Here is a 27,271-nt window from a genome sequence, read left to right as displayed (position 1 = left end):
TTCAGATTTATTATTATTGACTATCTACGGTCAGAACAGCATAACTTAAAGAGAAACTAACAGTGAGTGTGAGAAATCAGAACCCCCCATTATTAACTATTTCAATCAATCCCCTTTGCAGAAATCTTTTACCATGACTTTAAACTGAACTCAAATGTTTTATCTGGAGATGACATTTTAATAGACATTAAGCTAGGTTTTATTTTAAAGGCTCGTGAAATAGAATTAGGATAAATCCTAAGATATTTTTGAGATCAGAGTTGTTGGTCGAGGGTACAGAAGTCTGCTTTACTCTCAGCCATTCTAAAGCGTTCTCAGTTTTATTTCTGTATTTGAAAAACAAAGATTAGCTAAATGGAATGACAAGGCAAATAAGCTCAATCAGTAATGTTGGGCAGGTATGTAGGCATGTTAGCAGGACTCTGGACAACATGGCTGCATAAATCTCTTGTTAGGCTAAACTTTACATATGAACATTTGACAATCAGGAAGTAAGAAAGTTAAAAGAAGCATTACAAGCATTACATTTTATTGTAGAAATGATTACTTTATTGAAATAAAGTAATCCCTAATCACAGACTAAACATAGGAATACAAGAGAAATAAAGGTTTTGGTTTAAACAAGCTGATACAGAACAGTATCGGCATCAGAGAAAAATATGTCAACATCTATTTATGAAGGTCTAGCAGGATTTATTACAGATTATGTTCCATCACCCTTTTGCGTTTCACCCGCAGCAGCAGTGTTTTTTTCAAATAGAACAGAATTAATTTGTCACACTTAACATTCATATCTCCAGATTATTTGCTTGTCTTCCGCAGTCTAAGCAGTACATGTCAATTTATCTGTGGTTCTGAAAAATAGTCTCTTTTATGTCTTCCATATCATGGATGACACACTGTAGAGTCAGCCTCATCGTTTGTAATCACAGCTTTTGAAGATTTTTTAAGAATGGAGATGATTAACTCCAAAACAGTTCAAGCCATAAGATGCATGTTGTACATATCAGATACGTTCACTGTATATCAGAAATGTGCAACCTTTTTAGACTCTTAAATGCATCTGTAAATATATACTTATATCTTAAATTTGTTTTAGTTTGTCATGCTGTTGCTTTAGTTTTACACTGTATCTGTATAAAATATATTTTACCAATGTGTTTCTTATATGACTTGGATCAAATGGATGGTGTAGACAAATGGATGTTGACATTTAAAAAAAAATAAAAATTATGACTAATTTAGTGAACATTTTCCTGTGTTAAAATCTAGCAACAAACAACAAATTTAGGGTTTATATCTTAAAGAAAAGGGTTCACTGCTTGTCCTTCTTTCTTGAAGACTTCACCATCAGGCGGCTCTCTCCACTTTAGGGTGATCTCATTCCCTCCGTTCTCCTTCAGCCTGTCCTGGAGCTAGGAGATGTAGAAAGTAAACATTTTAAAACGCATTTGTTTACAAAAAACATAAATAAAAAATCCTCAAATTCTAAGCATGATTAATACAACCAAATATTGAGCCCTGAAAATTCCAGCCTTGCCTTTTCAAGGATGCCCTCTTTCAGAACAGCCTCGTTGAGATTCACAGAGTCCTCAGTCTCCAGTCTCAGCTTCACGCTCTGCTGTGTTACAGCTTTGAAATCTAAAAGAGAGTAAAGTTGTGACTAGTAGTCACTCACCAGTTTATTGTATGCAAATTAGGTAAGCTGCATAAATTCAGGCTGTTTATGCCTGTTTCATTAAACGGTTAATGTCTAGTTTAGTTTTAGAAGGTGGTAAAATTGGAATGCATTCTGTAGATCTGTAAGTTTGATCTAACTTCTTTGTCCTGAGACGTTAATGGGTTATTCGTTCACATAAGCAGATTAAAATATACTTTCTGTTGGTGCTCTTTACTGTTTGGCAACCCTTTTTGTTTCACGACGGTTTTCCTGGGCATGGAAAGGGCTTGCTAGCTTGCTTAGCTCGGTGCTAACTTAACTTAGCATCGGCGCTGATCGTTGCTGATTCTGCCTACTGCTGTGTCTCTGTCTGAGTCTTGTCCTCTCTCTTGCTGTTTGTATAAGATGCTTAACTTAATTGGTCCTCTGCCTCCATTAGTGATAATAATAGTTGTAATAAATGTGGAATTTTTGTAGCTTTGGAGGAAAGGGCATCTTTTTGTGTAAAGTTAAACAAGACGACGTACGTGGCTGTTGTTGTTAGTTGGTGCTATACTGTATACAAACAGTTGTATACTTTCCATGCCCAATATAATTTGGTGTACTGATACACCAAATTTAATTGTGTGCAATGCACACGATTTAGACTTAAAAAAAACAAAAACAAAAAACAACTTTTTTTTCTTACCATGAAGTTTTTGTGATTGATTTAGAGCATAAATAAAAATGAAAATCAGTCTAAAAATCTCATCGTTGAAACACTTACGTGGGGGGTTGTCGTAGCAGACAACAGGTAATTTGTTTTCACAAGACAATAACCTCCATTTTCCCATATTGTTTACAGATGTTATGCCACAAATAGTAGTCATTGAGCCAATTGGATTGTAGACATTATCCCAGTTGCTGAAGGAGACGTTGCTGCCATCAGACCAGAAAAAGTTGGGTTGTCTAAAGAGGCCAATCCACGAGTAGACTCCAATAGGCACCAAATTCTTGACCATCCAATTTTGTAGATCACTGCTTACTGTAGCCAGATCTACAAAGTTCTCCCTGCAGTACGTCTGGGCATTGAACCAATTCATTCCTATGTCCACATAAACATAGTCAGGATCCAGCAGTGTGCCTGTCGTTTAAAAGAAGTCAGAGGTCAGTAAGTTGTTGACATCCTATTTTAGAATAATGCTTTTGAAAAATCCTGCTAGACATGATTACCATTGTAACAGAGAACTGAATAATCTGTCCCACAGTAATCATCCCACCACAATCCAGTGCTGCCAATATTCACACAGAACTGACTGGCTTCAATAAAATTTGGCTCATTAAAAATGAGTTCCCAATTGCTGTAATTAGCACCGGCCCCTGTGAAGCCATCAGACCACCTCCAGTCGATCACATTGTAGAGACCAATCCAGGTGTCAGAACTGTGCCTAGCAGATGAAAGTGTGTTCATGAGCTGGGTCAGTTCTTCAGAGTCCTGGATTGTGGCGATGTCTGTATGCGTCTGTCTGCAGTAGGCCTGAGCTTCAGTCCAAGTCAGAGGTAGATCAACAAACTGGTACTGACGGGGAAGGCTGCTGGAGAGGACGAGGCAGGCTGCAAAAAAGTAGGCATTTTAAAATTTTGAAAATTGTTAATGTATATTTTTAATAGAAATGTACATAAAAAATATCTGACCTGAAAGAAACAAGACTAACAAGATCCTCTCCATTGTGAGTCGACACTGTGGACTGCAGAAGAAAACGCCGGCTTTCTCCGAGCAGTCTGGGAAAATAACAACCCTTCTGCGTGCTTTTTGACTATTTGTCTTTTGGTATGCAAAACATGTTGCAGCAGCAGGCTCCAAGAAAATGTTTGAATTGAAGATTTGCAACTTGAGTTCATCGTATCTGTGCTTCATAACCAAATGATCTACATAAAAGAAACAACTCTCATCCGTATGCACCATTATCCAGAGCACAATGCAAAACTGCAGAGCTGCAATTTTGTTAGATATACGTACATACTCATTTAGGATTTGCAAAAACATTCAGAAATTTTACTAAGATGCTATATGCAGACATAAACAGCTCTGCAGCCCTAAATCATGGAACAGATATCAGATGAAACATTCATAAAAGAATCTGTCAATGCTTTGGAAGTCCACTATAATTATTTGTGATGGTTGAAGAGATGCTGTCCATTCTAATTGAAAACAGTGGAATGGCTGGAATTGATGTAATAAGCAAGACAGTAATAATGATCAGTTGGCAGATGATACGATTCTTCTCTTGAAAAGTCAAGATCAACTCCCGTTAGCTCTTCAAACTCTGGACTTCAACTAAACTTAAATAAATGTGAGCTGTTTTCCCTGAAGATCATCAACTAAAATACTTGTATGGTGATAACAAATAAGAACAAAGAAGAATACTTGGAACGAATGACAAATGTAAGTTGATTCTAAATGGGTACAGACAGACAGACAGACAGCTCAATTTTTGTTAGGATATTAGAGTCTCTCCAGATTTGTCTTTGCGACTTCTTTTCTTTCTGCATTGACCAAGATCATTAAGGATGTTAATAAATTAAATTGTAATTTTATTAGGAGGAATAAAAATCACTATATGTGAAAAGATTACCTGATTAACCCTGACAACATATGAAGCAGGTGGAGGAAAAGGAATACACTTTGAAATTATGAATGGTATTTTGAAACTCACATGGTTAAAATCTTATGTAAATAATATTTTAATTAAATTTTCATATAAACCCAATTTGGTGCTTTATGTGACAGGAGGACTTCTCTCATAGTGTGGGTTTGAGCTGAGGAGATTGCTAGTGAAATAGTATTTTCATAAACAGGTTCTGCTTTACTTTCCTTATTTGTACTGTAAACAGTTAAAGGATTTTTGATGAAAAAAGAGTTATCTTGTTATATTGAGATATTACAATGAGATATGAGATAATGCATAATGATTATCTCAATGCAATGGGATTTTTTTACCACAGTGACAGAAACGGGCTTCCATAGAAATTTGTCCTTTTTTGGTTTCTAGTAAGAAATTTCCTTAGCGTTTGCAAAAGCATACTATGGTGGCCATGTTTTCTTTATTTTCTGTATGTTTTTGCATTGTTACCAATCATTCTTCGGTCTTTATTTTGAAAGGTAGTAGGAAGTGGCCCAATGTGGGAGTGTCACTGAGTGCGGCACTCAAAGGTTCCTGCCTATTCGGCTTTTATTTTAAAGCGAAGAAAATACCGTTATCACAGTTGAATTTAAGTCTGCGAGTCATGCTGACCTTTCGCTCCGTGTGGACTCTGTGTGTCCTGGCGCTCCTGCTGCCGCTTGGAGGTGAGAGCCCTCAGTCACATCTGAATGCAGCTGCGGCGTCGGCCCTCTTTGTGCCGTAGCAGGTTGGTGAGGTTGACCACGCGAGGAACAGTTATGCGCCTCAGAAACGCACGAGGTTGAAACGCTGCGCTTGCTATCATGCATTTGATTGCTTTCGGGGTTTTTTTTCCAGCAAACCGTAATAGACTCGACACTTATAGGATATTTAATTGTACTATAACAATTTGGTATGAAACCTTCGGTTTATGCAAATAAAGAGAAGGCTGCTGACAGAGCAGACTAGCAGTCAGTGCAGACCCTTTGCAGTGATGTGTGGTGAGGCACATCGCATCATCCTGAGGAGGATAGAGTAGGGATGTCCGACCACTTATAGACCAATTGCTTCTATTTTTTCTCACCAAAATAGAAGCAAACCAAAAGTTGGCTGAGAAATGACCCAAAAAAAAAAAAAATATATATATATATGATGGCATTTTAAATGAAACCATTGACTTATTGTATATGCAAAAACACAACAGTTATAGCAGACATATTAAAGTGATAGACTTTTGACACTGGGAGGATTGCTGGTTTTCTCACCAGCAGGAGCTGGTTGCAGGTGTCAATCAGTTGTGGTCCATCTGAAATTTGGTTTAATGACCTAAATATGAGAGAATGCAGACTAATAGGAAGAACCAATAAGCACATCTTCTGAAGTTGGGGTATTTTTCCTCCAGCGACGCTCCAGGGGGACACCTCTTACCAGATGTTGGACTGGATTTCTATTGCAATGTCATTTGTGAACGTTAGCTCCTCGTTTCCAACAACAGAGCTTTCCCGACTGAAACAAGGTCGTCAGTTTGGAGAACATTAATAGTTACACTAAATGGGAAAGGCAAATAGTTAGCAACAAGTTTGATAGAGGAACAGTCAGCAAAACACCCCTCACAAACTCAGTGCTCAAGGCAAGATGCCAGAGAGCACCAAACTCCATTTCCTTTTATATTGGACAATTAATTCAATTTTACATAGCTGTTGGGGTAGGAATATAGTTTAAATACTTCATGAAATATTTTGTCCTATTTGGTGACCGATGTTTGTCGTGAATATTGTGACGCATATTCACAAAACGCAGTAATTAATCCAATTTTGTCATTTATTGAGTTATCAGAAATTACAGTGACTGCAGTCACAAAATGTCAAAGGTAAGATAATGCAGAACAGATGAACAACAACTCAAACCACTGGTATGGTTTTACTCTCGGTCGGTTCTCTGTTGGCTTTACTCCAAAGCCATTCAGACCGTGAAACAGAGTGAAAGACGCAAAGCTGTTGTAATCTAGTCAACGCCTTGACTTGATTAAAGGGTATTCCCTTTAGCAGACCACTACTCCCTGTAGCTGTAGCATCGCCTCAAATGGAGGATGACCTCCCCTGAGCAGAGTCGTGTTCAGTGTGAACAGTCATCTGGGACAACATAGACAGACGTGTAATTTCTGTTTTTCTCTTTCGTGTCCTCTACTAAAGTCCTGTCTCAGATCGACTTCAATCTGGCTGATGCTTTGGATGATGAGAGCGTTAAGCCATGTAAGTAGACTCTTGACCATGTTTATTTATTTTTATGAATTAGTAAAGTAAGACTTGCTTCATGTTGGCATTATCTTTGTTTGCTTTTCACAGTAAAGATGTTTTTGCACAGGCTTTGCCCTGTAAGTGGGTTACCTCCTTTGTGTGCAGAACTGAAAACCTAGTGCTGGCCCATCTGTTATGTGGGCCAGTACTACATAGCAGGTGGGCTGCTAAAACTACTCCTGTTACACCTACATATCAGGTGTAAGTGTAGCACCACGTGGCAGGTGGCACCACCTGTTACGTCCATCTGAGTCTGTCAAGTTTTGGTGAAACTGGACAATCAGCTCCCAGTTTTCTACAGCAATCCACAACATCTGATCATAAGAACAAGAATGAATAATGAGCCAGATGTCCACAATCTCCCTATGCTCGACCTGCCAGACCAGCATGACCTATGACCTTCATGCCATTTGTGCATGTTGCCTTGTTCCAAACCACGCCTTGATTTGGAGAATGCTCCTAACAATCAGGACGGGAGGCTTGCTGCCCTGGAGCCCTCAGTTAACTCATTAGATGTTTTTCCCAAGAAGTGTGAAGACTTGGAAGATCGCTTGATATTAAATAATAAACAGCTGGTGGGTGTATTGGAGGGATTAGAATAGTTTGTCCGTTCTGCTTCAGTATTTCCTTGGCCTTGATGCTAACCAATCCTCAACCGGACCCATCGTACATTGCAGGTGAAGCCAACAGCATTTTTCTTGGGCATTACAGAAGAATCAATGAACAATATTTAATTTACTGCTCCTGAGAGTAAATTAAATATTACTTTACTGTGATCCCAAACGGAAATTTCTGGATCGATGGTGGATATAGTTGCAATTGTGGTCTTTTTATTTGACTTTTGTAATTTTGTTAACACAAGCCAGTTAGCCTTCGTGTCACTCTGTGCAGGTGAAACATCCACCTTAGCTTAATATCTCACACACAGTCTGTGTAAAGCCTGTCCTCTCATTCTAACAGCAGCCTCTTTTAGACCAAAGCCAGAAACACCAACTCCAGGAATAGAACAAGGTAAGAAATGTGCTGCATGACTTTTGTTTGTGTCATTTAAAGTCTAATATTCACTTTGGGATGGAGTAAATATTTCAGGTTTTCCCAGAAATATTTTTTTTACTTCATTTAAAATAAAACGTGACCCAGGTGTGTAGAAGATGAATCATCGTGCTGAAGATGTGTCGTTTGTTCAAGATGTTTTCGTCTCGCGTTCAAAAGGTTATTTCAGTTCTGAAAATGATTGGAAGTAACAAGCTTATAATATAGTAAGTTGTATTCAGAACATTGAAAAATGAGTGAAAAATGTGGCAATTTGATCACCACACACTAAAAGTGTTGGTCATTAGAAGGACAAGCTACACAGACATATTCAAATTGAAGATTCCCTGGACTCATGTTAAGGCAGCTGGGATTTCAGGAACATACAGTTGTACTCATGACTTTATATAACCTATAAGATTTTTTTTTTTCCATATTCTTAAGAGTATACATGATAACAAAAACATTTTTGGTGGTCGGAGGAACAAAACTGACCTATTTTTTTTCTTATAGATGCATTTAATCCTAAAAAAACGAATTAAATGGTTTATTGTTTGGTAATAAATGACATTCATATTCTCTAACAAATGACTATTCCACCAGGGTATGTAAATTTATGAGCACAACTATACATAATTCAGTCCTCTAAAGAAGAAAATGACTGTTGGAACATCTTCATCTCATATGTGTCTGAGGTGAGGATAACATTCTGGTGTATTTTTCAACTCAACAATACTCCCAGACAGAGATTGATTCCATAAAATATCCAAACATAAGCTCGTTGGTATGGTGCATGCAGTCCAGTGCAGCACTGAATGTTTAGACTTCTACACTGGAGAAACTAAAGAGCGGCTACATGAATGTGTGGAACATTTTGGACAGGTAAATGTGAAAAGAGCCAACCGTGTTGAACATGAAAAATCAATATTAAATATAGAAGAGGGCTTGAGATTTCATTTCTCTAACTTGTACTCCAGATATAAGATCAAATCAATCATTGAAGGACATATTTGGATTGTCAAGCAAACATTGAGTTGAATGGATCTAGTGGTTCATTGTCCCATTAGTTTGATTGTTCTTACTGCTTACTCCCAACCCTGTTAAGAACTGAAGGACTGTTTTGGATGTGAGGTCTTGAAGAAACAAAAACAGCCCAGTTGCCTTCAACTGAAGTATTTATTAGGACTGTCATACCCTGGATGATGACTGAGAATCTAAACACACATGTTGGAGAAGTCCCTGGAAATGGACACACAGTGCAGGTGGACTGGTAAACCTGGAGTGAAAGTCAAAGTGTGGTGAAGTCGAAGACAAATATCCTCTATCATTTACCAGTTAATGTGTCGATGTTTTGTTCATTTTTTTCTTGCTAGCTACAGTAAGAACTACAACCACCAAAGTCCCAGTGAAGGTCAGGCCAAAGCTCCCTACAAGTACTGAAGTATCAAGGAAGACGAAACCCAAGTCAAGTGAGTTCGACAACCCTACCAAGTTTGTTACTTCTGCTTTAGGTCTAGAAAGAACTTTTTAGAAATTATTATTATTATTACTATTAGATAAAGAGCTTTCAGATATAAATATAAGTGTTCGGGTAGATAAAAAAAATATTCAGTCTTGGTTTCCTGTTGGCGATATTATCTAAAAACCGACTGTGTTTATAATTGTTCTTTTAATCTTCACAGCTGGACAAGATTTTGATCTGGCAGATGCTTTGGATCAAAACCAGAAGCCAGGAGGTAGAATTTCTAAATGATTATTGATGATTATAAATATTTTTAAACCCAAGTGATTTGACAAAGATCCACAAAAAAGAGAAGAGACAAAAAAAAAAAAACCCAAAAAAACCCCACGGCAATCAGTAATGTACTAAACAATTTAAAATTTCTATTTCAGTTCTGTCTGCATGATGTCAGCTAGTAGTGCACAGTATTTAGCAAATATATAGTTATTGCAATATCCCTGTCTGTATATAGCATGATATGCAGTAAGTGATTTTGTCAGGGGAAGCACAGATCATTTACAAAATTGTGAAGATTAGGCTTGACTTTTGGGGGGGCGAATTTGATCAGTAGGTGGCGCAATTATGAAGGTCAACATGTTTTGGGTTTTGACTCCCAAACTGAAAGTCCCACAAAATGTTTGTGTCGGCAAAATCCTTGAATCAGTTTAATCCCCGATTCAGCACCAGTCTGACTGCTGTCATCGACAGAAACACCCAGGGGCCTCATGCAGAGATAATGTGTTCACCATATTTTACACACAAGTCGGCATGTGTAAAAATGAACGTGGCGTAAATTTACACAAACTTTTTACCTGCTGTGAAAATATGCGACAGCCATGAAAACTTTCTTTGTTAACAGTTACAAACTACAAAAATCCACTAAAATCTGCAGAGGAGGAACCAACTCAAATTATGGTACACTGTCCCTTTAAAGGACTCCTCCTCTGAGCTCAGGGTGTTTGGAAACAGGGTTAGGCGCTGGCACCAAGGAGGAATAGTTGATGCAGTGAATCGTCAGATTTCTTGCCTCTGAGGAGTGCAGCGAGTCTTTACCTTCAGCGTTGTTGTTTTTTTTTTACCTCAGGAGGATTTTCTGACAGTGACCTGGAGGGCGTGAGCAACGATAACACCTACAAACCCGACAAAGGGAAAGGTCTGATTTTCTTTCCTTTACTGAAAATCAGTCTAAAGTTAATAGTTGTGCTTTAAAAAAAAAAAAGATTCTATTTGATCTCTGTTTCCTCAGGAGGCTATAAAAAAGAAGACACCAGTCAGAGTTCCCAGGATGAAGGCAGTGGTGAGGTTTTATTGTCTGATCTTTTTTGTCCTAAAATGGATGGCTTGCAGAGCTTCATTCTTTTTCTGCCTGTTCACAGCGGTCACTGCAGAGGTCGGCACCATTGCAGGAATTGTCAGTGCTGTTGGCATGGCGCTGGTGGGGGCCATCACCAGCTACATAAGCTACCAGAAGAAGAAATTGTGCTTCAGTCTACAACGTAAGGTTCCTCAGTAAAGTCATCCTGAGCTGTGAAGCATCAAACAGATTCCAACGTTTCTCTCTAAACAGGCCTGAAAAAAGTGGTGAATTTGTATTTTAGTTGTGTAAAAAAGTTACTGACCCGAGTATAATTTCAAAAGAAAAAAAAAGAAAAATCAGTGAAGTAGAAACTGTAAATTCCTAAAAACAAAAAACCGCTCCGTCAGCTTTTACTAATTAAAAATTTCAAACAAATTAGGTTACTAATTGTTTAACAATTTTAAAAAGAAATTCTACCCAAGAAGTCAAATTAATTAATAAGTAACAGTTTGTATGGATTGCTTGGATTTTTCACCCATGTCTGGGTGAAAAACTTATCACAATAAGAGCGTTTCATATCACTAAATATCAATAATTATTGAGGGTTTTTTTTTGTCTTAAATATCTGAAATACTGCCAAGCTATCATGACCTTCCCTCTTTTATCTAAAGTTTTCACACCAAGCTGTTGGTTTTTATTTGTAGGCTGTTATGACAAGGTAACAAATGTGTTTCTAAGAATCTCTGTTTTTACAGAGAGCCTGAATGTTGACATTAATAAGGCTGAAATCCCAGAGGGAGTGGTGGCAACTGAACCTCAAGGTACTTCATCTACCTCACTTCACATCCATGTGTTATTATCATTCTACCCTTACACACACACACACACACACACACACACTCCAACATATACATCCACTGGTGGGTCTGTTGCCAATGTCCAAGCAACATGGCCAAAGAAAAATGTAGTTTGTGTGAATCACTTCACTCTTGAAAACAAACTCTCAACTGTACGCAGCAGTAAATACACACTGAGGCTGTAATGGGTGTGTATTTACTGGTTCTGCTCCTCTGTGAAGTGCACAGCAGAGCAGAACTGCATTCAGTGTAAATTAGGAGAGAATTTAATAACCTTTGTCACACTTTACAGATGGATTCCTGCAGCCAAACTGGAGACATTTGGCATTTATGGGTTAGACGTGTCCTAACACCTTTACACAAGCATATTCAAATAGAGGATTCACTGGGCTTATGAATTGTCAAAGTGTGGCGCTGCAGGCTGCCTCTCACAGCCTTCTAGTTACAATGAATTTATATTCTAGTTCAGTGACTCATGGTCGTCCCTGAAGGGTTGATGTCATCGAACTTTGTGGAGACTACTAGGGATTGCTCCACTTTGAAACCATTTTATTGTTTTATGTGTCTTTTATGGATTTATGTTTTGTGTCTGACTGAAAGTTTTTTTCGATTTTCTTTTCTTTCTGCAGCACAACAGACGCTTTTGGAACAACCAAAGTCTGGACCACCTTGTGATGAGAACGCAGTTTAAGAACCAGTCGGTCACAGAGTCATTCAGACATTTCAGCTGTCCTTTCATCCACATGTAGTGTACTGATATATAAACATAGTAAATTCCATGTTTGTACCATTATAGGTAAACTCCTGTTTACACTACTGAGCATTTCATGTTGTTAGAAGTAGAACCACTTGAATTCAAATCACCATCTCACATTTGTGTATGAATTCCATGTAGTGTTTAAATGAGGTTTGCATTAGAAAATTTTGAATGTAGTTTGTAGGAAGTGAGTCTGTAGTTTGTCTCAGTGCTGACCGGTGAGTGACCAGCAGGTTCTGTAGTTTCTTCAGAGCTCAGATCTGAGCCTTCGCTGAGTAGAGAAACATTTGTTTTAGAATTTTTGATGGTCGAAAGGATTTCTTCCTGTTAATCTCACATTCTGACACGTGCAGGTAAAACTGCAAAACTACTTTATTTGAATTGCTCTTATTTATTTCTCTTGCAAGTTTAGAAATTTGTACCTGACTAGTGTTTTTACTCAAATGTGACAGATTTACTGGCATGGCTGCAGGGGGCAGTGGTTGGTAGCAATGTTGCCTTGCAGCAAGAGAAGGTCCTATAATTGTAAACTCAATTTAATAATTCTATAAACATATTGTGACACGCTGTGAAATCATCTCTTCTAATCTGAAAATGTGGAGCAGAAGAAATTAAGAAATGGTTTTACAAAGGCTTAGACATGAGAGTTTACTCCTTTATCTTTTTCATTCTTATTTACACTGAAACCTTAAATCACTTCACACACACTGTTGTCTTTCAGAGTCAGACGTTTTTTGTCTTCTGACTAGTTATGTGAATATTAGGAAATGTCAGCACTACAAATGTAGTGGGGTCAGATGTTTTCTTTATAAGACACAATATGACCATCACTCCTGGTCACACGATGACCTCTGTTCGCTCCACACGCCTGGACTCAAGTCAACACACACACAACTCATTTCTAAATCTGGAAATGTCATTTAGTGACCTTCACTTACTGCTTTGACCAATTGTTACTCAAAAAAGAAAACAAAAATCACTTGTATTGCCTCTTCAGTGCCTGTTCTAGACATGAATGCTTCTTTCTGCAAATGAACTGATTTGAAACGTATCACTTCTCTGAATGTCAACAAAATTATGCGAAAAGCTGCTGCTTGAGTTAGAGACTTTAACCGTAGTTAGATCTGTTTGTGTGCTTTGTACTTCTGCTGTTCTAATGCTGTATCTAACTGAGACTGTTCCTTTGTACTCTCTGCTGCATGTTTTGCTCTGTGTGTGTGTGTTTGTGTGTGTGTCTACTGTTAGCCATTGTAACAAAAAAGACATCCTTTGTCGGTTGTAGGGTTTTGACATAATGTGGACTTTACCAGGTTTTCAATTATTCAAGGTAATCCCAGGGGAACCAAACCAAATTTTCTAAATGAAAACCCCCCACATATTTCAGTACTAAAACCCTAGAATTTAAAGGAAGTGTACTTTTTTTTACCATGACTTTTTCACAATATTGAACTCTGCTTAAGATGTGCCAGTTAACTGATTTAACTTGAATTATTATTATTATATGTACTCCAGTTGTCTCCAACATAAACTAGTAAAATAAAGAATTAATAAAGAGACTCAGCTTCCACTGTAATCTCTAAAGGGAATGTAAGAAAATATTGAAATGTCCAACAATGGGTGTGGCTTAAATATGGAGATTGTTTTTACATGGAACTTGAAAATGCTCGATGAAACATGTCCATAATCTAGCAGTTTATCTATTTTTAGATCATATCTCAGATTTGTTTTTTTTATGTGATTTAGTAGTAAATACTGTTACGATCATTATAAAGCTGGACTTTTAACTTTTATGTCAACACTTGCGCTGACAGCCTATGTAGCCTTTAATGCTAAATACTAGATTCAATTGGCTTCACTCAGGACTCAGTCCTACACAGTTATGACCGTATTTTAGAGCTTGTGCTGACATCAAGAATGAAGAAATAATGGTACGTCCCTATTACCCTGTGCTGTCTGATCATTTTAATTACCTTTAAGTTTATTTTAACTGGGTTTTCCAACCCCGAGAGAAAATGTTATAGTGTCTTTATCAGACAATGATGTTAAAAACCTGAACAGAAGTCGGTTTTTAAAAAGAAGGAGGTAAAAATCCGGTTTTTTACTTCCTTCCTCGCCGTATTGTGCCGCCTGCTTTCACGTTAACTCCGTCGCTGGAATAAAAATCCATTCTGATATTTGACTTTACACATTTTATTTGAGAAAAAAAAAAATGAATTTCTTCAACTGAAAACATTGTTGTCCCTATCATTTGATTTACTGGGTCAAAACTTTGGATAGGACACTTCAGTGTCTCAGACAGCAGAGTGAAGTGAGCTTCCTGTGTGAGGCCTCGGGTGTTCAGGCGTTGGATGTGTGTTCAGCTCCTCCACCCTCCTCTGCAGCTCTGCTCTGAGGAACAGCAACTCCTTCAGCGTCTGATGCACTGGTACCTGGGAAACATCACAGAGCGAAAAACTTACCAAATACAATAACAACAAACTGTACGTAATTAACATGCTTAAAGCCAGATGAATTTTTTAAAGATAGAATTCTTAAAGCCGCTGTATGAACACTTTCTGCTAATCCTGCTAAAGTAAAGCAAACAGCCGCGCTACCTGTGGCCTCATGCGTGGGTTCCAGCGGGCATAGTAGCTGGTCCACAACTCCAGGTGTCTGGAGGAGAGCAGCGGATACAGAACGCAGTTCTCATAGACCAGGTAGAACGGGTTGGTGAATTCACTGGGCTGGCTGGAGGACGACATCAAGGTCACAGCAGGTCAAACGTTTGGTTATTATCTACCTGCAGTCAGACTGACGGGTTTTCACCTGTTGATGTAGGACCACAGGGACACTGTCTTGGTTTGAACCTCCTGGATAAGAAATAAGAACAATTTCAGAAAAAAAGTCTCATAATGAAATTGTATTTTTGGTCAATAAGAATAAAATCTACAGATTAAAGCAAAGGAAAAACAATCAACCAGAAAAAAAATCAATATGTTGACATGTATTGACACAATTACAAGATTGTGGTATTGCATAAATATTTAGTCTATGTTACAGTCATCATGCACACACCTTGGCTAACTTCTCCTGCTCACTGTTGCAGAGGAAGGTGCCGAAGAGGCAGCTGTAGAGATGATCCAGGACGGTGATGAGGAACAGCTCATTAAATTCAAAGGCCGAGGGAAACTGAAAAAAAAAATGAGAGGAGAATGATTGTGAGAAGCAGTGTGACATGCCGGTGGACAGACCTTTCATATTTACAGTCTGGAGCTCTGAAACTGAACATAAAATGCTCTCACCTGTCGGGTCATCTGCCAAACACAGTCCATAAACTGAACAAACAGAGGGGAGCGCTCTGTGTTAGTATGGCTCTCATCACCGTGTCCGACGCGCTGTGTGGAACAGGAAGACATCCAGCAATGAGTACACACACACACACACACACACACACAGAGATACGCAGCAGAAACGTTTCATGAAGCTAAACAAATCTTACAGAAGCAAACTTGTGTCCGAAGCTGATCCACTCCTTTTCCAGCAGAACCTGAACAAACAAAACAAACATCAGACTAAATATAATGGGCTTAAACATGGAATACACTCTTAACCAGTGACGTGCGGTCAGGGGAGGCAGGTGAGGCAGTGCCTCACCAGCCATCATGGAAAGAAAGAAAATATATAATCATAAAGTAATTTAAATTGTTATATTCATCCGGTGGTTTGTACTAAAAAATATTTATTTTTCATGTAGCTTCACCAATTTCGATTTTTATTTGCTCAAAATCGCTGAATTTTCTTATTTTCCCATTCAAATGCTTGGAAGCGATGCCGGTGAGGCAGCAGCGAGCTCTGCCTCACCTTGGATTGCGCAACCCCTGGCTCTGCGCTGGCTGCTAAGCGGAGAGAGCATGTTGCTGTACGGCGTCAATAAAATGGTTTAAACTAATTTAATATGTGAACTTATTTCCAATAATTTAGCTTATGTATATAATGTACAGTGCTTTTTGTCACCAACTGTGTTTGTGTAACGTGTTTCGTGTAATCTCTGCCGTTTTGTTTTATAAACGGCAGAGAACAGGTTCGAGGTGAGGCAGGCAGTTCTCTTGCCTCATGGCAGGGGGCGCGCAAGATCCCAGATGTTCGTCTTGTTCACTCCTCAACTGCCGAGTAAGTGACAGCGAGCTAGGCTAAACGATTCGGGAAGCAAGTCAAGTGCAGTGATAGATTATAATAGAGATAGTGATTTTTTTCCTCTCGCTTATCCCGACTTTCGACATGGATGACTACATTACAACACTAAAAAAGTTTTCTCAAGTGGACTTTCAATCGAAGCAGGAGGTAATATGTGTGTTTTGTGAGCTACAGTTTGTATGTGTAAGGATGCAGAAGTGAAACATAACCTGTAAACTGCTGTCAATCTATGCATCTATTTGCAAATCTGATTCTGATGACGTCAGTGCCTCACCAGCTATCAACCTCACCGCACGTCACTGTTCTGATGACGTCAGTGCCTCACCAGCTATGAACCTCACCGCACGTCACTGCTCTTAACTGTGTTTTGTTGTAGACGTAGGGCGTTTTGAATGTCACCTTCTGTAATAAAGCTGCTCAAGTCACATAAAATGAGACATAAAAAGAAATTTAACATCTGTCTCTTTAAAAAACTCCTCCTCTTTCTCAAACTCCACCTTCAGGACGTCATCACAACATGACTCCTCTATTAACCCTTTAACAATGTTTTCACCATCGTTCCACTGAGAAGTGGCTCCTATAATGAGCTCAGCAGATGTACAGCTCCACCAGGTTTTTGCTAATTGCTGATGACTAGTCTGAAGGAGCAGAGTGGAGGAGGGGCTGCTCTGTGAGGCTCAGAGGAGGAGCTGCGCCTCGAAGGTGGAGCTAGGTCTATCCAGACATTTTGCACAGCTGAACAGTTGCCATGGAGATTACATAATTTCTCAAACGGGAATGACAGAATCAATGCAACACTCCAGGTATGTCTTTGATGAGGGAATAGCATTATAAAATGATGTAAAGCCTAAATTTGTCAATTTTACATGAAATTGGCCCTTTAAAACCGTATTAATGACTTGTAGTGAGTCACCTGGAATCCGCGGAGCGTCCGGTAGTAGCTGTCCAGCATCAGCATTGAGAGGGAGGTGAGCTGGGCCGTTCTGTCCCAGCCGTCGCTGCAGTGGACCACCACCGACGTTTTCCCAGATTCCAGCTTGTCGGCTATTTTCACCGCTCCTGACAGTAACAGCTGCACACAACAGGGACAGATACAGGATTCACAATATCCTGTTTATACAATACAGGAAGATATTGCATAAAACAAAAGGTTCTGTTGTTTTTTTTTGGGTTTTTTTTTAGACTGTAGCACATTCATATTCGTGGATATTTATGAGACTCACTCGTAGATAGTCCAGCCAGTGAGTCTGGTCAATGGCAGAATGCCAGCGGGCCTCATCAATAGTCGGATAAATTACATCCCTCATCTTCCTGAGAGACTCCCGGATCACATGGATATTCGGAATTTCCAGGAAAATAAGCTCAATGTTGGGATAGAAATTTTCATTTTCATATCCTCCGTCTTTTGCCTTCAGGTTGTTCAGGTGAACAGATGGAGTAAAACAAAGAGGAGACAGAAAGAATTAAAAATGAAATATTTGCATGGACTAAATAAAAACACACCCATTTTTAAATCAAACCTAAATGTTCCTGTTTCAGGTCATTCAGGATAATCAAAATTATGTCTATGACAGAATATTAATTAAGATCTTTTATGGATTGTTTACTTTCTTTAATAGAGGAGATATATTTATATTTCCTTAATATTTTGGTAGTCTTGGTGTTTTAAAAGGTTTCAACGGGTACACCGTTAAATAATTCTAATTATATCAATCAATAAATTGAAATCTTGGACGGTTTAGTAAAACCTAAGACTTGGAAAAAAAACAAAACAACAAAACTTTAAATTATCCTGGAATCTAGCAAATACAAATGTTTTTGATTGTCATAACTGATCTAATACAGGAAACGTTTGGATTGATTTATTATCAGACATAAATCAGGTTATCAGGTGTTTTTTTTTCCATTCACCATAGGATTGTGCAAATTGAAATGACAAAATTACATTTGATTAATGGAAACATGACGATTTATATATAAAAAAAAAAACAAAAACAAAAAAAAAAATTGCGTTTTTCACCAAAAGGTTTTTGTGCTGGGTTGAGGTTTATCTGCCACAGTCGATGTATTTCACTGAACTGCACTTTTTTTTGCATCACATGAGTCGTGTGGTCAACAGCAGGTTGTTACTACTGGCCAAAACCACAAAGAAGACGACAGGAAATGGCCTTCTTACATACAAGTAGGCGGGGCTTGTTGCTCCAACGCCTGAATGAAACGCCGACGTCTCCTCTGATTGGCTGACATATGATGAGCTCTAGCACCACGGCTGAATTATGGATATATTCTGTAACTGTTTACATCCGTCACTCCCATAATTTTTAATAACTTAAAGCAGGAACAAACTTATTCACACGTGATTTTTAATGTCATTTCTCATTAAATAGAAACAGCAGTTGTGAAATTGTGTGTTGTTTTTTTTTTTAAACAGAATATAGACAAAGATTTGTGCACATTTGTAATGAAAACACAACTGGTGAGAAAAATAGCTTTGTCTTTTTATACAGTGTATATTATTCTCTGGCTGCAGATCATTTAAAGAACACACATCTATCTGTGTTAGTGTGTGTGTGTGTGTGTGTGTTGCACCTTGCTGGACAGGGCTTCACTGGTCTGTCGAGAATCGAAGACTGTGAGCTTGTGGGACTGCGCGTTAGCGTCCATGATGCTCTGGAGGAAGCGCTCGTCCTCTTTGCAGCGGCTGTCCAGAGGGCCGACCAGCGGCTGGCTGCAGCGCACCACAGCGGCCTGAGACTCCGGGTGGATCCAGGACAAGACCTGCAGGAACAGACAGAAAGTCTCAGACGTGACCTGAACCGTGAGCAGAGATCAGCAGAGATCACCCTGAGGGATCCTGATCGATCTCTGTAGCTGTGACCGGCTTGGGCTACCGGAGGACAAACTGACCACTTCTCCTCACTGCTGCTCTTTTCTACGACTCTCAAAACTCTTCATGAGTCAGCAATCTCACAAACAGATTCCTGACTTACAGCTGGAATCTGTAACAGCCAGGAATGTTACAGGAATGTTTGTAACGTGTTTTTTCTTACACTGATTGATCTATAGATCTATACAGTGTCTTTGAAAGACTCTGCAGCAGCTCGTCTGGTTTTCGTATATCTGCTCTGCCTCCAGTCGGCCACGGCGGAGCTCAACACAAAGTCAACCTGCTTTTATTTTATTTAATTTATTTATTTTTCCAAATGTCTTTTTATTGACTATTGGCAATATAATGAAAAATATGGTACAAAGTATAGTCAAAGTCAGTTTTGTACATGTATAGAACTGACTGTTACTCTACAAACAGCCATGATTTCAACAAAATGCATATTTTCATTTTAGGTTTAGATTCAACCCTGTAAGCTTCTGTTTTTAAGATTCTGGTTGGATATGAAGGACGATTTGCTTTCCCTAGGTTAACCTTTAATCCATGTGATTCTGGGAAGAATCTGCCCTAATGGAGTAATGGAGGGAAACAGAACAGAAATTGCAGAATTCTTCAGAAACATTTTTTTTTTCTTCAGCTCCATGTGTCTGTGAAAACCACTGACCGGTAGGCGGCGCTTGGCTCTGAATGACGCCACGCGTTGTGTGTCTTCTTCCGTCATGTTGCTGGGGAGAACCAGGATGGAGGGGTAGGTGTCACACAGCTCATAGTGGAGGTTCAGCTTACTGATGCGCCAGCTCTCATTGGGTAGACCCTGGTGCAGCACGTCCAGACACAAAGATAAGAGAGTCAAAGATGCATAATCTTCATCTTTAAAGGTGATGGGACAATACAAAACCCCACAAGCTTTGTTTAAATCGAAACTTTCATCAGTTTAAGACAAGCAGAGTTCACCAACAGATCAAGAAGAAATGGGAACACTTAGAAGCTTTGTGCTGTGGTTGAGCTTGTTGATTTCTCAATAGTGGACACAGTTTTTATTATTTGATTATCAGGAAATCAAACAAGTGAGAACCTTCATTTTTAAGTATGTCAGGGTGAGCACAACATGATAAGACATAATAGTGAAGTCCTGCAGGGTGTGTGGGAGTTTGCCCGACTCGTCTACATGAACTCTGTTGATGGATGTGTTTGTGTTTGTGGAGCCGGGCCCTTTGATACAGACTGTTGGGTCCCTGTGTGACCAGGCTCTCAGCTCGGTCCGCACTGCCGGCAGCTAGTCTGGATCACTTCTGGTGAGAGCTGGACTCACCAGAAGCTGCCCTTTGTCACCGATTCTGCTCATGGCATCTATGGACAATTTCTAGGAGCAGCCAAGGTGTTGAGGGGATTCTATTTTGGGGGCCTTCGGATCACATGTCGGCTTTTTGTAGGTGAAGTGGTCCTACTGGCTTCATCAGGTCTTCCCTGGAGCGGCTCGCAGCCAGGATGAGGATCAGTGCCTCTTCCATGGCCGTCCAGGTCCGTTTGCGTTGACGACTTCACCGGTACTTTCTTTCTTTATTCGTCAGGATGTACCAAACTGTACAAACTATTGTAGGAATTTCTTGGATGTTTGTTTTCGGTTTTCGTAGCTTAAGGACGGCTTGTTTCATCTGCAAGGAGAGCTCCTTTGACCGGATGTTTTCTTCTCAGAGAAATCTTCAAAACGCGAGCAAAAGACTTGAAATCACCTCCAGGGTGAAACAGGTTTAGGAGATGAAACTCCCACTCTCATCATCTAACATCCTGCTGATGTACGGACTATTTTCTCAAGGTAAACACAAATTCTGATTTAGCATTTTTTTTGGCATTCAAATGTTACAGATTACAGTTTGGACCAAAGCATGTCCAGCACTGTAGGCGATTTTTTTTTTCCTTTTTCACTTTTAGACCAATTTGTTTATTCATTTGAAATCCAAATATCTGAGACTGACAGAAACATGTCAGTCGGCTTGTTCACGTCGTTTCTGCCGGTTCAAGTCAGAACTTAAACCCATACATGTCTCCATCTGTCACATCTCTGTTTGTTTTCGCTAGAGAGTTTGATCGTGTGAAAAACTTGCCTTCGGTTTTACTGACAGTTTGCCGAGGAAACCAAACTAAAGAAGTGATTCACACCAACAGAGACGTTTTCCTGCTAAAGCAGCTTGGACCTGGTTGTGGTCACCTGTCGGTTGTACTCTGCTGTCGGATCGTAGACCTTCCATCCGTCCACAGGAAACTGCTCCTTGTACTTGAAGGCGAAAAACGGCTGAGGAGGAAAGTGACAACGTTCAGTCTGCTGGACACAAAGTCCCGAAACTCAAAAAAAAAAAAAAAAAGGAGCAACGGCAAGAATACGTCTGTTTTCGTCATTGCGACAAAAAAAGGTTCAGATATATGAAAAAAATAAATAACAAAATAAAATAAAAAACACAGAAATTACAAACATAAGTTACAAATTTACAAAAAATTCCTGTGGTTCCACATTCTGGATTTAAATCTGCCTGAGCTTCATGCAGCAGCAACAGGATGATGTTATTCCTATGATTATAATCTCCACATAAATCTGTACATAATATCACCTAAAATGACTGACATCCACCAGTTCATCTCAGCATCCTCATTCCATCATTACACACCTGCAAACTGCTTTGCTTGTCTTAGGAGTTTGTTGTCATATTAATAATATGTTTTAATATTCTTCTGTCGGCGTTCTGAGAGGTAAAAGGTTTTGGGATCATTCTCTAATTGCTGCATGCTTAACTTTTGGTCATTTGATCTTTAAATAGTTTTAATAACCAGTAAGCTAACACCCTGGTCTTTGTTACCTAGCAACGTCCAGGTTAAAAATCGTAATCATTTTTTAACTGGACTAACCAGACTGCAGGACAGAGGGAAAGCATGTTTGGACAAAACCTCTTCAATCTCTGGCTGGTTCTCTTCTGGTTTGTAGGTAAACCTGGCGCTCCTTGTGTCCTGGACAATGAGAGAAAAAGGACACGGTCAAATTGAAACACTTAAATAATGATAATAATAATAATAATAACAAACCTAGGGATGCTCGATATTAACGTCATAGTATTGGCATCGGACGATATTAGCTGTAAAATTTAATATCGGACATTCTGTCAAAAAAATCTCACCGATATAAAAGGTGTTGTTTTTTTATGACAAATCAGGGACAGTGATGCACAACTTACAAATCTGCACTGTTTGAGTGTCGTCATTGTCTTAGAGAGCAAATGTCATGAATGAATTAGACATTAAACATAATGCAAGTTGAAAGTGTTGCATCATTTTCAGCCTCACTTTTAGCATTTGCATTTGGTAGCAGGCTAAATTGACAAAGATAATGCAGAATTTTAATTGCACAGTAGAGAAAGCCATATCGTTTCAGTAAGTAGGTATAGAAAAAAAATAGTGGTATTGGTTTGAGTTTTACTATATCGGCATATCAGATATTGACCAAAAATCCGATATTGTGCATCCCTAAAAAAAAACCTGCGTGGACGAGATTTGGAGGTCGGGTTCTTAGAGGAGAGTAGAGCATAAAAGGTTTTACCTTACAAACCAACTCCATTCCCTTGGTGTCATCTTCTTGGTTAGGAACATTAATGTTCTCCAATCTGCTTATAGCTCCCAAGTTAACATCAAGAATAAAAGAAGAGTCCTGAAAGACAACAGGCTGAGATTAGCTCACTGCAGAGACACCAAGTAGAATCCTGGAATGTTTAACACAGAACAATGTAGGAAATAAAAAGGAAGAGAAGGAGCACCTTAATCGAACCAGTAAAGTAGAGCTTGTAGTCAGTGATGGTCAGAGTGCCAGTGATAAGACCACTGAATGGACAGATATACATAACATCTTTAACTGAATACGGTTACATCCACAAACACACACAAACACGACAACAAGAGAGAGAAGACAGAGGAAAGGGTGTTAACTGGTTAAAGGCCGAATGAGAAAAAAGACTGGATATGAGACTGTGACAAATATGATGATGGAAGTCAAACGCATGGAAAAGGAGAACAGTACCTGTGATCTGAACTGTTTCTCCTGGCAGAAGAGGCACTTGGTTGGGTGAAAGTTTGACGAGCGTTCCAAATCCCAGAGCTGGACGGTTCTGAAGAGAGCAGAGAGTACGATTACATACCGGTCTGCAGCCAAAAGAACTGTTTTAGGGTCATGTTGATGAGCTGAATCCTAAAATCACATTGGTTTTGCTCAATCAGGTCAACTTTCTGAACTGTGGAGCAACATGAGCATCAAAATGCAGGACTTGTTCTCACATCTGGAGACTCTGATCACTGAGTGATGAGCAGGAGGAGAGATTCCATCAGGACAGAAAACAGACGGAGGATTTTACACAATCAAGACGTAATGTTCAGTTCACATGTATTCACCCTTATCAGTGTTTATTACTCAATCTACAGAAATCCAGGTTTCTAACATTTAACTAATTAAAACTTTTTTTCTCCTGAAACGTTTTTTGGATGAGAAATAGTAACAGAAATGAACTGATAATGTCACAAAAATGTCATCAGTTTAGTCAGAAGATCAAATTTCTCTAAATCAAATTAGAATAACAACCTGACCTGAAACATGGATGTTATTTTTGGATTCAGTGATGCAAAATAGTTCTAATTCAGTTGAAAAAAACATAGACAACTTCCAAAAAATATTTATTAGTAACACTATGTATGAAATACGATTAACCAGGTGAAGGAAATGCACTGTAAACATGTGAGACAAATATAAACATTACCCAGGAACTCAGCCTTCTGGACACCTGCAGGTAAAACAGAGCAGAACACATTCATTAACCCGGAAGCTCGACTTCAGACGGAAATGAAATCAAGCAACAATGCAGCGAATAAGATTCAGAATTCACTTTCTGAATTTTGTTGCTTCTTGAAAAAATGGCAACAGAAATGCACAGTGTGAAAATGAACAATGGTAGAAAAACATGAGACAGAAAGTGATAACCGTATTCAGACAGACAGACAATTATTATTATTTTACCATCTAAAAAAGTTGGGATCCACAATCTCTCTTTCAAAATGGACCTGGCAAAACACCACATCCATTTATCATTTATCACCTACATCCGTGTAGTGACACATATTTATTTAGTTTTAAACCATCAGACAGAAAATAATATGTTGGCTAATAAAAATATGACCGACTATCGAAATCAATTACAATCGACAAAACTGTTTTCTACACAACCTTTCAAATGATCTCTTAAGTCAACTTTTACCCCGAAGAGACAGAAACAGAGGGAACCATTGAACTAGATCAACAGTTTACAGTTTAAAATGAACTTGAACTGAGTTGGACTTTATGTAGAAAATGCAATTCAAGTTCTTCAGTATCTTTCAGAGGCTGGATAATCTTCCTGTTTGGGCTAAAGGACCGGAGCAGTTAGGAGCAGATTAAATGGTTTACTCTAACTGGTGCAATGAAAACATTGTAGATATTTTTCTGATCTATGTCAGAAAGCTCAATGCTTTGCAATAATGTTGCCTTGATATCCAAAATGTGACTACATATTGTCTAGTTTTTTCTTAGTATCAGCATCGAGTTTGTCCGTTGATAGTTACCCTGGTATCCCTGTTCAGAACATCTGGTGGCGCTGTTCTTGGGATCTGACTGGATAAGGTGGCTGCGATTAGCTGCTTACACCACTCCACATGAGAACCTGCAGAACTGAAGGAAAGACCGGAAAAGCAGCTCAGGAAAACTCATACTTAGTTTGTTCCCATTTTGGTTTCCATACAACCCGTAAACCTTTCAAAGTAAACTTACAGTGCCTTAAAAAGATCAAGATCATCAGTTAAACTCTGAAAACAATTTCAGAAGCAACTGTATACCAAAGAACTGAAAATACCAAGAGGGTCTTTAAATAGGCAACATTCATTTATAGAAGATATGTAAAACAGACATATGGATTCAAAAACAATTACAAGGGTTTCTACATCACAGAAAAAACATCATAGATACTGAATCTAATGTTAAGTCAACAGCAGTAGTCATAACTCCGTTAGTCTAACCTGGTAGAAAACATACCCTTGTTCTACATAGAGGGCCTGGGCTGCCATTGATGAAATGACAGGCAGACTTCAATTCTACAACAGAGCCACTAACCGATGTCGTCACTACTTCTTCTGGTCGCTGATTGGCCCGGTAGAAACTCTACCGGAGGGAATCAAAGTGAACGGGAGAAATCCCGGACTGTTTGTCTGGCGGAATATACAGGAAGGCAGCGAGCAGGCTGCAGTCCTGTCCTCAAATGATGTTCGTTTCATTTGAAAATGATTTTATTTATACCTTTTTGTCACTTGTTTAAAGCCACAGAAGACATTCGAACCCAATATCTTTTTGTTACAACTCCATTATGCACTCTTGGGTTTATTAACAAATGCAATAACTTTTATCATAGCTTACTTTAATCGTTTTTTTAACTCAGACGGGAACGAAAATATCGAGAGCAAAAACAACAAACAACCAGCAGCCAAACTGATGTAACTTTACTGAACCGGGTCGGATCAGTAAAGCTGGGTCCAAACCTGCTGACCTGTCCGCTGTATCGGAGCTGGGTGGACTGGAGGTCGGAACACTCCAGGCGCTGGGGATCTGTCTGGCTCCATCTTTTTTCTCCATTTCGCCGAAGAGTTCAGTCAGATGAGATCCGGGCAGCTTTCAGCACCGACGCTGCGCTCGACTCGGTTCCGTTTCCCTCCGGGTCTCTCTGCGTTGCTTCGGTTTCGGCTCTGCGGTTTCCTCTCTCTGTAGCGCCTCTTCCTCTCTGTAGCGCCTCTTCCTCTCTGCAGCTCCGCCTCCTTCATGCAGCACATCGTCGATCTGCTTGGTGATCTCTGTATTCAGCAACAGGAAGCGGCAGGCCAGGAGCGGCCGCTGAGGTCAGCTTCAGCCTCGTCACAGCTGCAGGACGTTTCATGGAAAATGTCATCAGAAAATAAAGCCTCTGGACAGAGAACCTGCTCTGTGATCAGGGCACTAGAAGGAAATGATTTACTGTATTTTGTTTGATAGTGATTTTTGTCCCCCTACCAGCTAAAACGCCATTTTGAAATGTCAGGAATACACATTTTATACTAAATTTTACTATATATTTGCTGGAGGTCGTACTATACCAGATCTCTTATACTGTTACTGTAAATATCCACACAGTCATTTTGGTACAGTACTAATGACAATAGGGGAAACTGGAGGCCTCGTGTGCTTCAACTTCTCTATTTTCTCTTACATTTATCTTTAATGTCCTTCAAATAATTCAGAGGTTGCTAAAAATTGAAGAGGCATTTAGAGTTTCAGGGAATAAATCTTAACTCATCATTTGACTTCCAAACTTTATTTCCTCCATCAGTCAGTAGAGCCTCTGGAGGAGCAGCGGACTTGTTTCTCTAAAGACGTTTTTAGTTGACTGTCTCATTTGCATAATTTTCTTTAAATATTCATCTACCCAGCGCAAATTTGTTCAGAAACTTTTATCAGTAAGCATTTTCCTGGCTCTCCCACCACACTATAACGGACATCAAACCTTTTCCAAAACGACAAAATTTCAATTTTTTTAAATTTCCTGCTTTCTAACTTCTTCTGATTACTCTGGTACTGTTTGGTCCAATAAACTAAATCTAAAAATAATTGATGTCCAAATACCTGCCACTTCTGTCCTTCTGGTCCGGTCATATTCTGTACATCTACAATATTACAAATATCTATTTGTTATCTCCAGGATCTATAAATGAAATAAAAAATATTCAATCATAATAATAATAATAATAATAATAATAATAATAATAATAGGATATTGAATAACCTTCAAACAAAGGTGAACTAATCAAATTGTATTAAATAGTTTGAACAGGGAGAAAATTGCACAAAATATTTCTTTGACTGGTAGGAAAACTGAAAATCAATGTCATCATAAATGAACATAGTAAATATGTAACTCCTCTCCACCAGGAGTTAGGAAAGCATGGAAGTATTTATTAGTGGTGAAAATGAGGATTTCAATGTTACTGATCACCAAGGTTATCACAGTTAACTAACAAAATAAAAACTGGAATTGGGAAAACATTAACTGCAATAATTAAAAATGACAATGGGGAAAAGTGTA

General features: G+C 38.9%; 3 protein-coding genes across 4 annotated transcripts; 1 reads left to right on the top strand and 2 right to left on the bottom strand.

Annotated features, from left to right (window-relative positions):
* Nucleotides 1-495: 495 nt before the first annotated feature.
* On the bottom strand, nucleotides 496-3,258 carry LOC122820478 (C-type mannose receptor 2-like). The gene is made up of 4 exons (XM_044097928.1): nucleotides 2,873-3,258; nucleotides 2,427-2,783; nucleotides 1,541-1,641; nucleotides 496-1,415 (listed from the first exon to the last, which is right to left on the bottom strand). Exons 1-4 carry the CDS (start codon nucleotides 3,108-3,110, stop codon nucleotides 1,302-1,304), a joined length of 810 nt encoding a protein of 269 aa, XP_043953863.1. The 5' UTR covers nucleotides 3,111-3,258; the 3' UTR covers nucleotides 496-1,301.
* A 1,545-nt stretch (nucleotides 3,259-4,803) lies between these two features.
* Nucleotides 4,804-13,599, top strand: cd99l2 (CD99 molecule-like 2). Of its 2 annotated transcripts, XM_044097926.1 has the most exons (10): nucleotides 4,804-4,988; nucleotides 6,495-6,554; nucleotides 7,560-7,610; nucleotides 9,005-9,100; nucleotides 9,314-9,367; nucleotides 10,217-10,285; nucleotides 10,379-10,429; nucleotides 10,509-10,628; nucleotides 11,185-11,250; nucleotides 11,916-13,599. In XM_044097926.1, the coding sequence occupies exons 1-10, from the start codon at nucleotides 4,928-4,930 to the stop codon at nucleotides 11,975-11,977; spliced, it is 690 nt and encodes a 229-aa protein (XP_043953861.1). In that variant the 5' UTR covers nucleotides 4,804-4,927; the 3' UTR covers nucleotides 11,978-13,599. The 2 variants fall into 2 exon arrangements, with proteins under 2 accessions (XP_043953861.1, XP_043953862.1); XM_044097927.1 differs by lacking the exon at nucleotides 7,560-7,610.
* Nucleotides 13,600-14,217: 618 nt separating this feature from the next.
* On the bottom strand, nucleotides 14,218-25,995 carry mtmr1a (myotubularin related protein 1a). The gene is made up of 18 exons (XM_044097925.1): nucleotides 25,706-25,995; nucleotides 24,732-24,837; nucleotides 23,894-23,917; nucleotides 23,164-23,251; nucleotides 22,904-22,998; nucleotides 22,690-22,797; nucleotides 22,005-22,103; nucleotides 21,313-21,396; nucleotides 19,768-19,917; nucleotides 18,806-18,994; nucleotides 17,440-17,625; nucleotides 17,130-17,288; nucleotides 15,522-15,569; nucleotides 15,325-15,417; nucleotides 15,098-15,211; nucleotides 14,849-14,892; nucleotides 14,638-14,770; nucleotides 14,218-14,472 (listed from the first exon to the last, which is right to left on the bottom strand). Exons 1-18 carry the CDS (start codon nucleotides 25,789-25,791, stop codon nucleotides 14,335-14,337), a joined length of 1,944 nt encoding a protein of 647 aa, XP_043953860.1. The 5' UTR covers nucleotides 25,792-25,995; the 3' UTR covers nucleotides 14,218-14,334.
* Nucleotides 25,996-27,271: the final 1,276 nt, after the last annotated feature.

This window comes from Gambusia affinis, linkage group LG18 (assembly GCF_019740435.1).
Source record: "Gambusia affinis linkage group LG18, SWU_Gaff_1.0, whole genome shotgun sequence".
Classification (NCBI taxonomy): domain Eukaryota; kingdom Metazoa; phylum Chordata; class Actinopteri; order Cyprinodontiformes; family Poeciliidae; genus Gambusia; species Gambusia affinis.
This window is presented reverse-complemented; position numbering and strand designations above follow the sequence as displayed.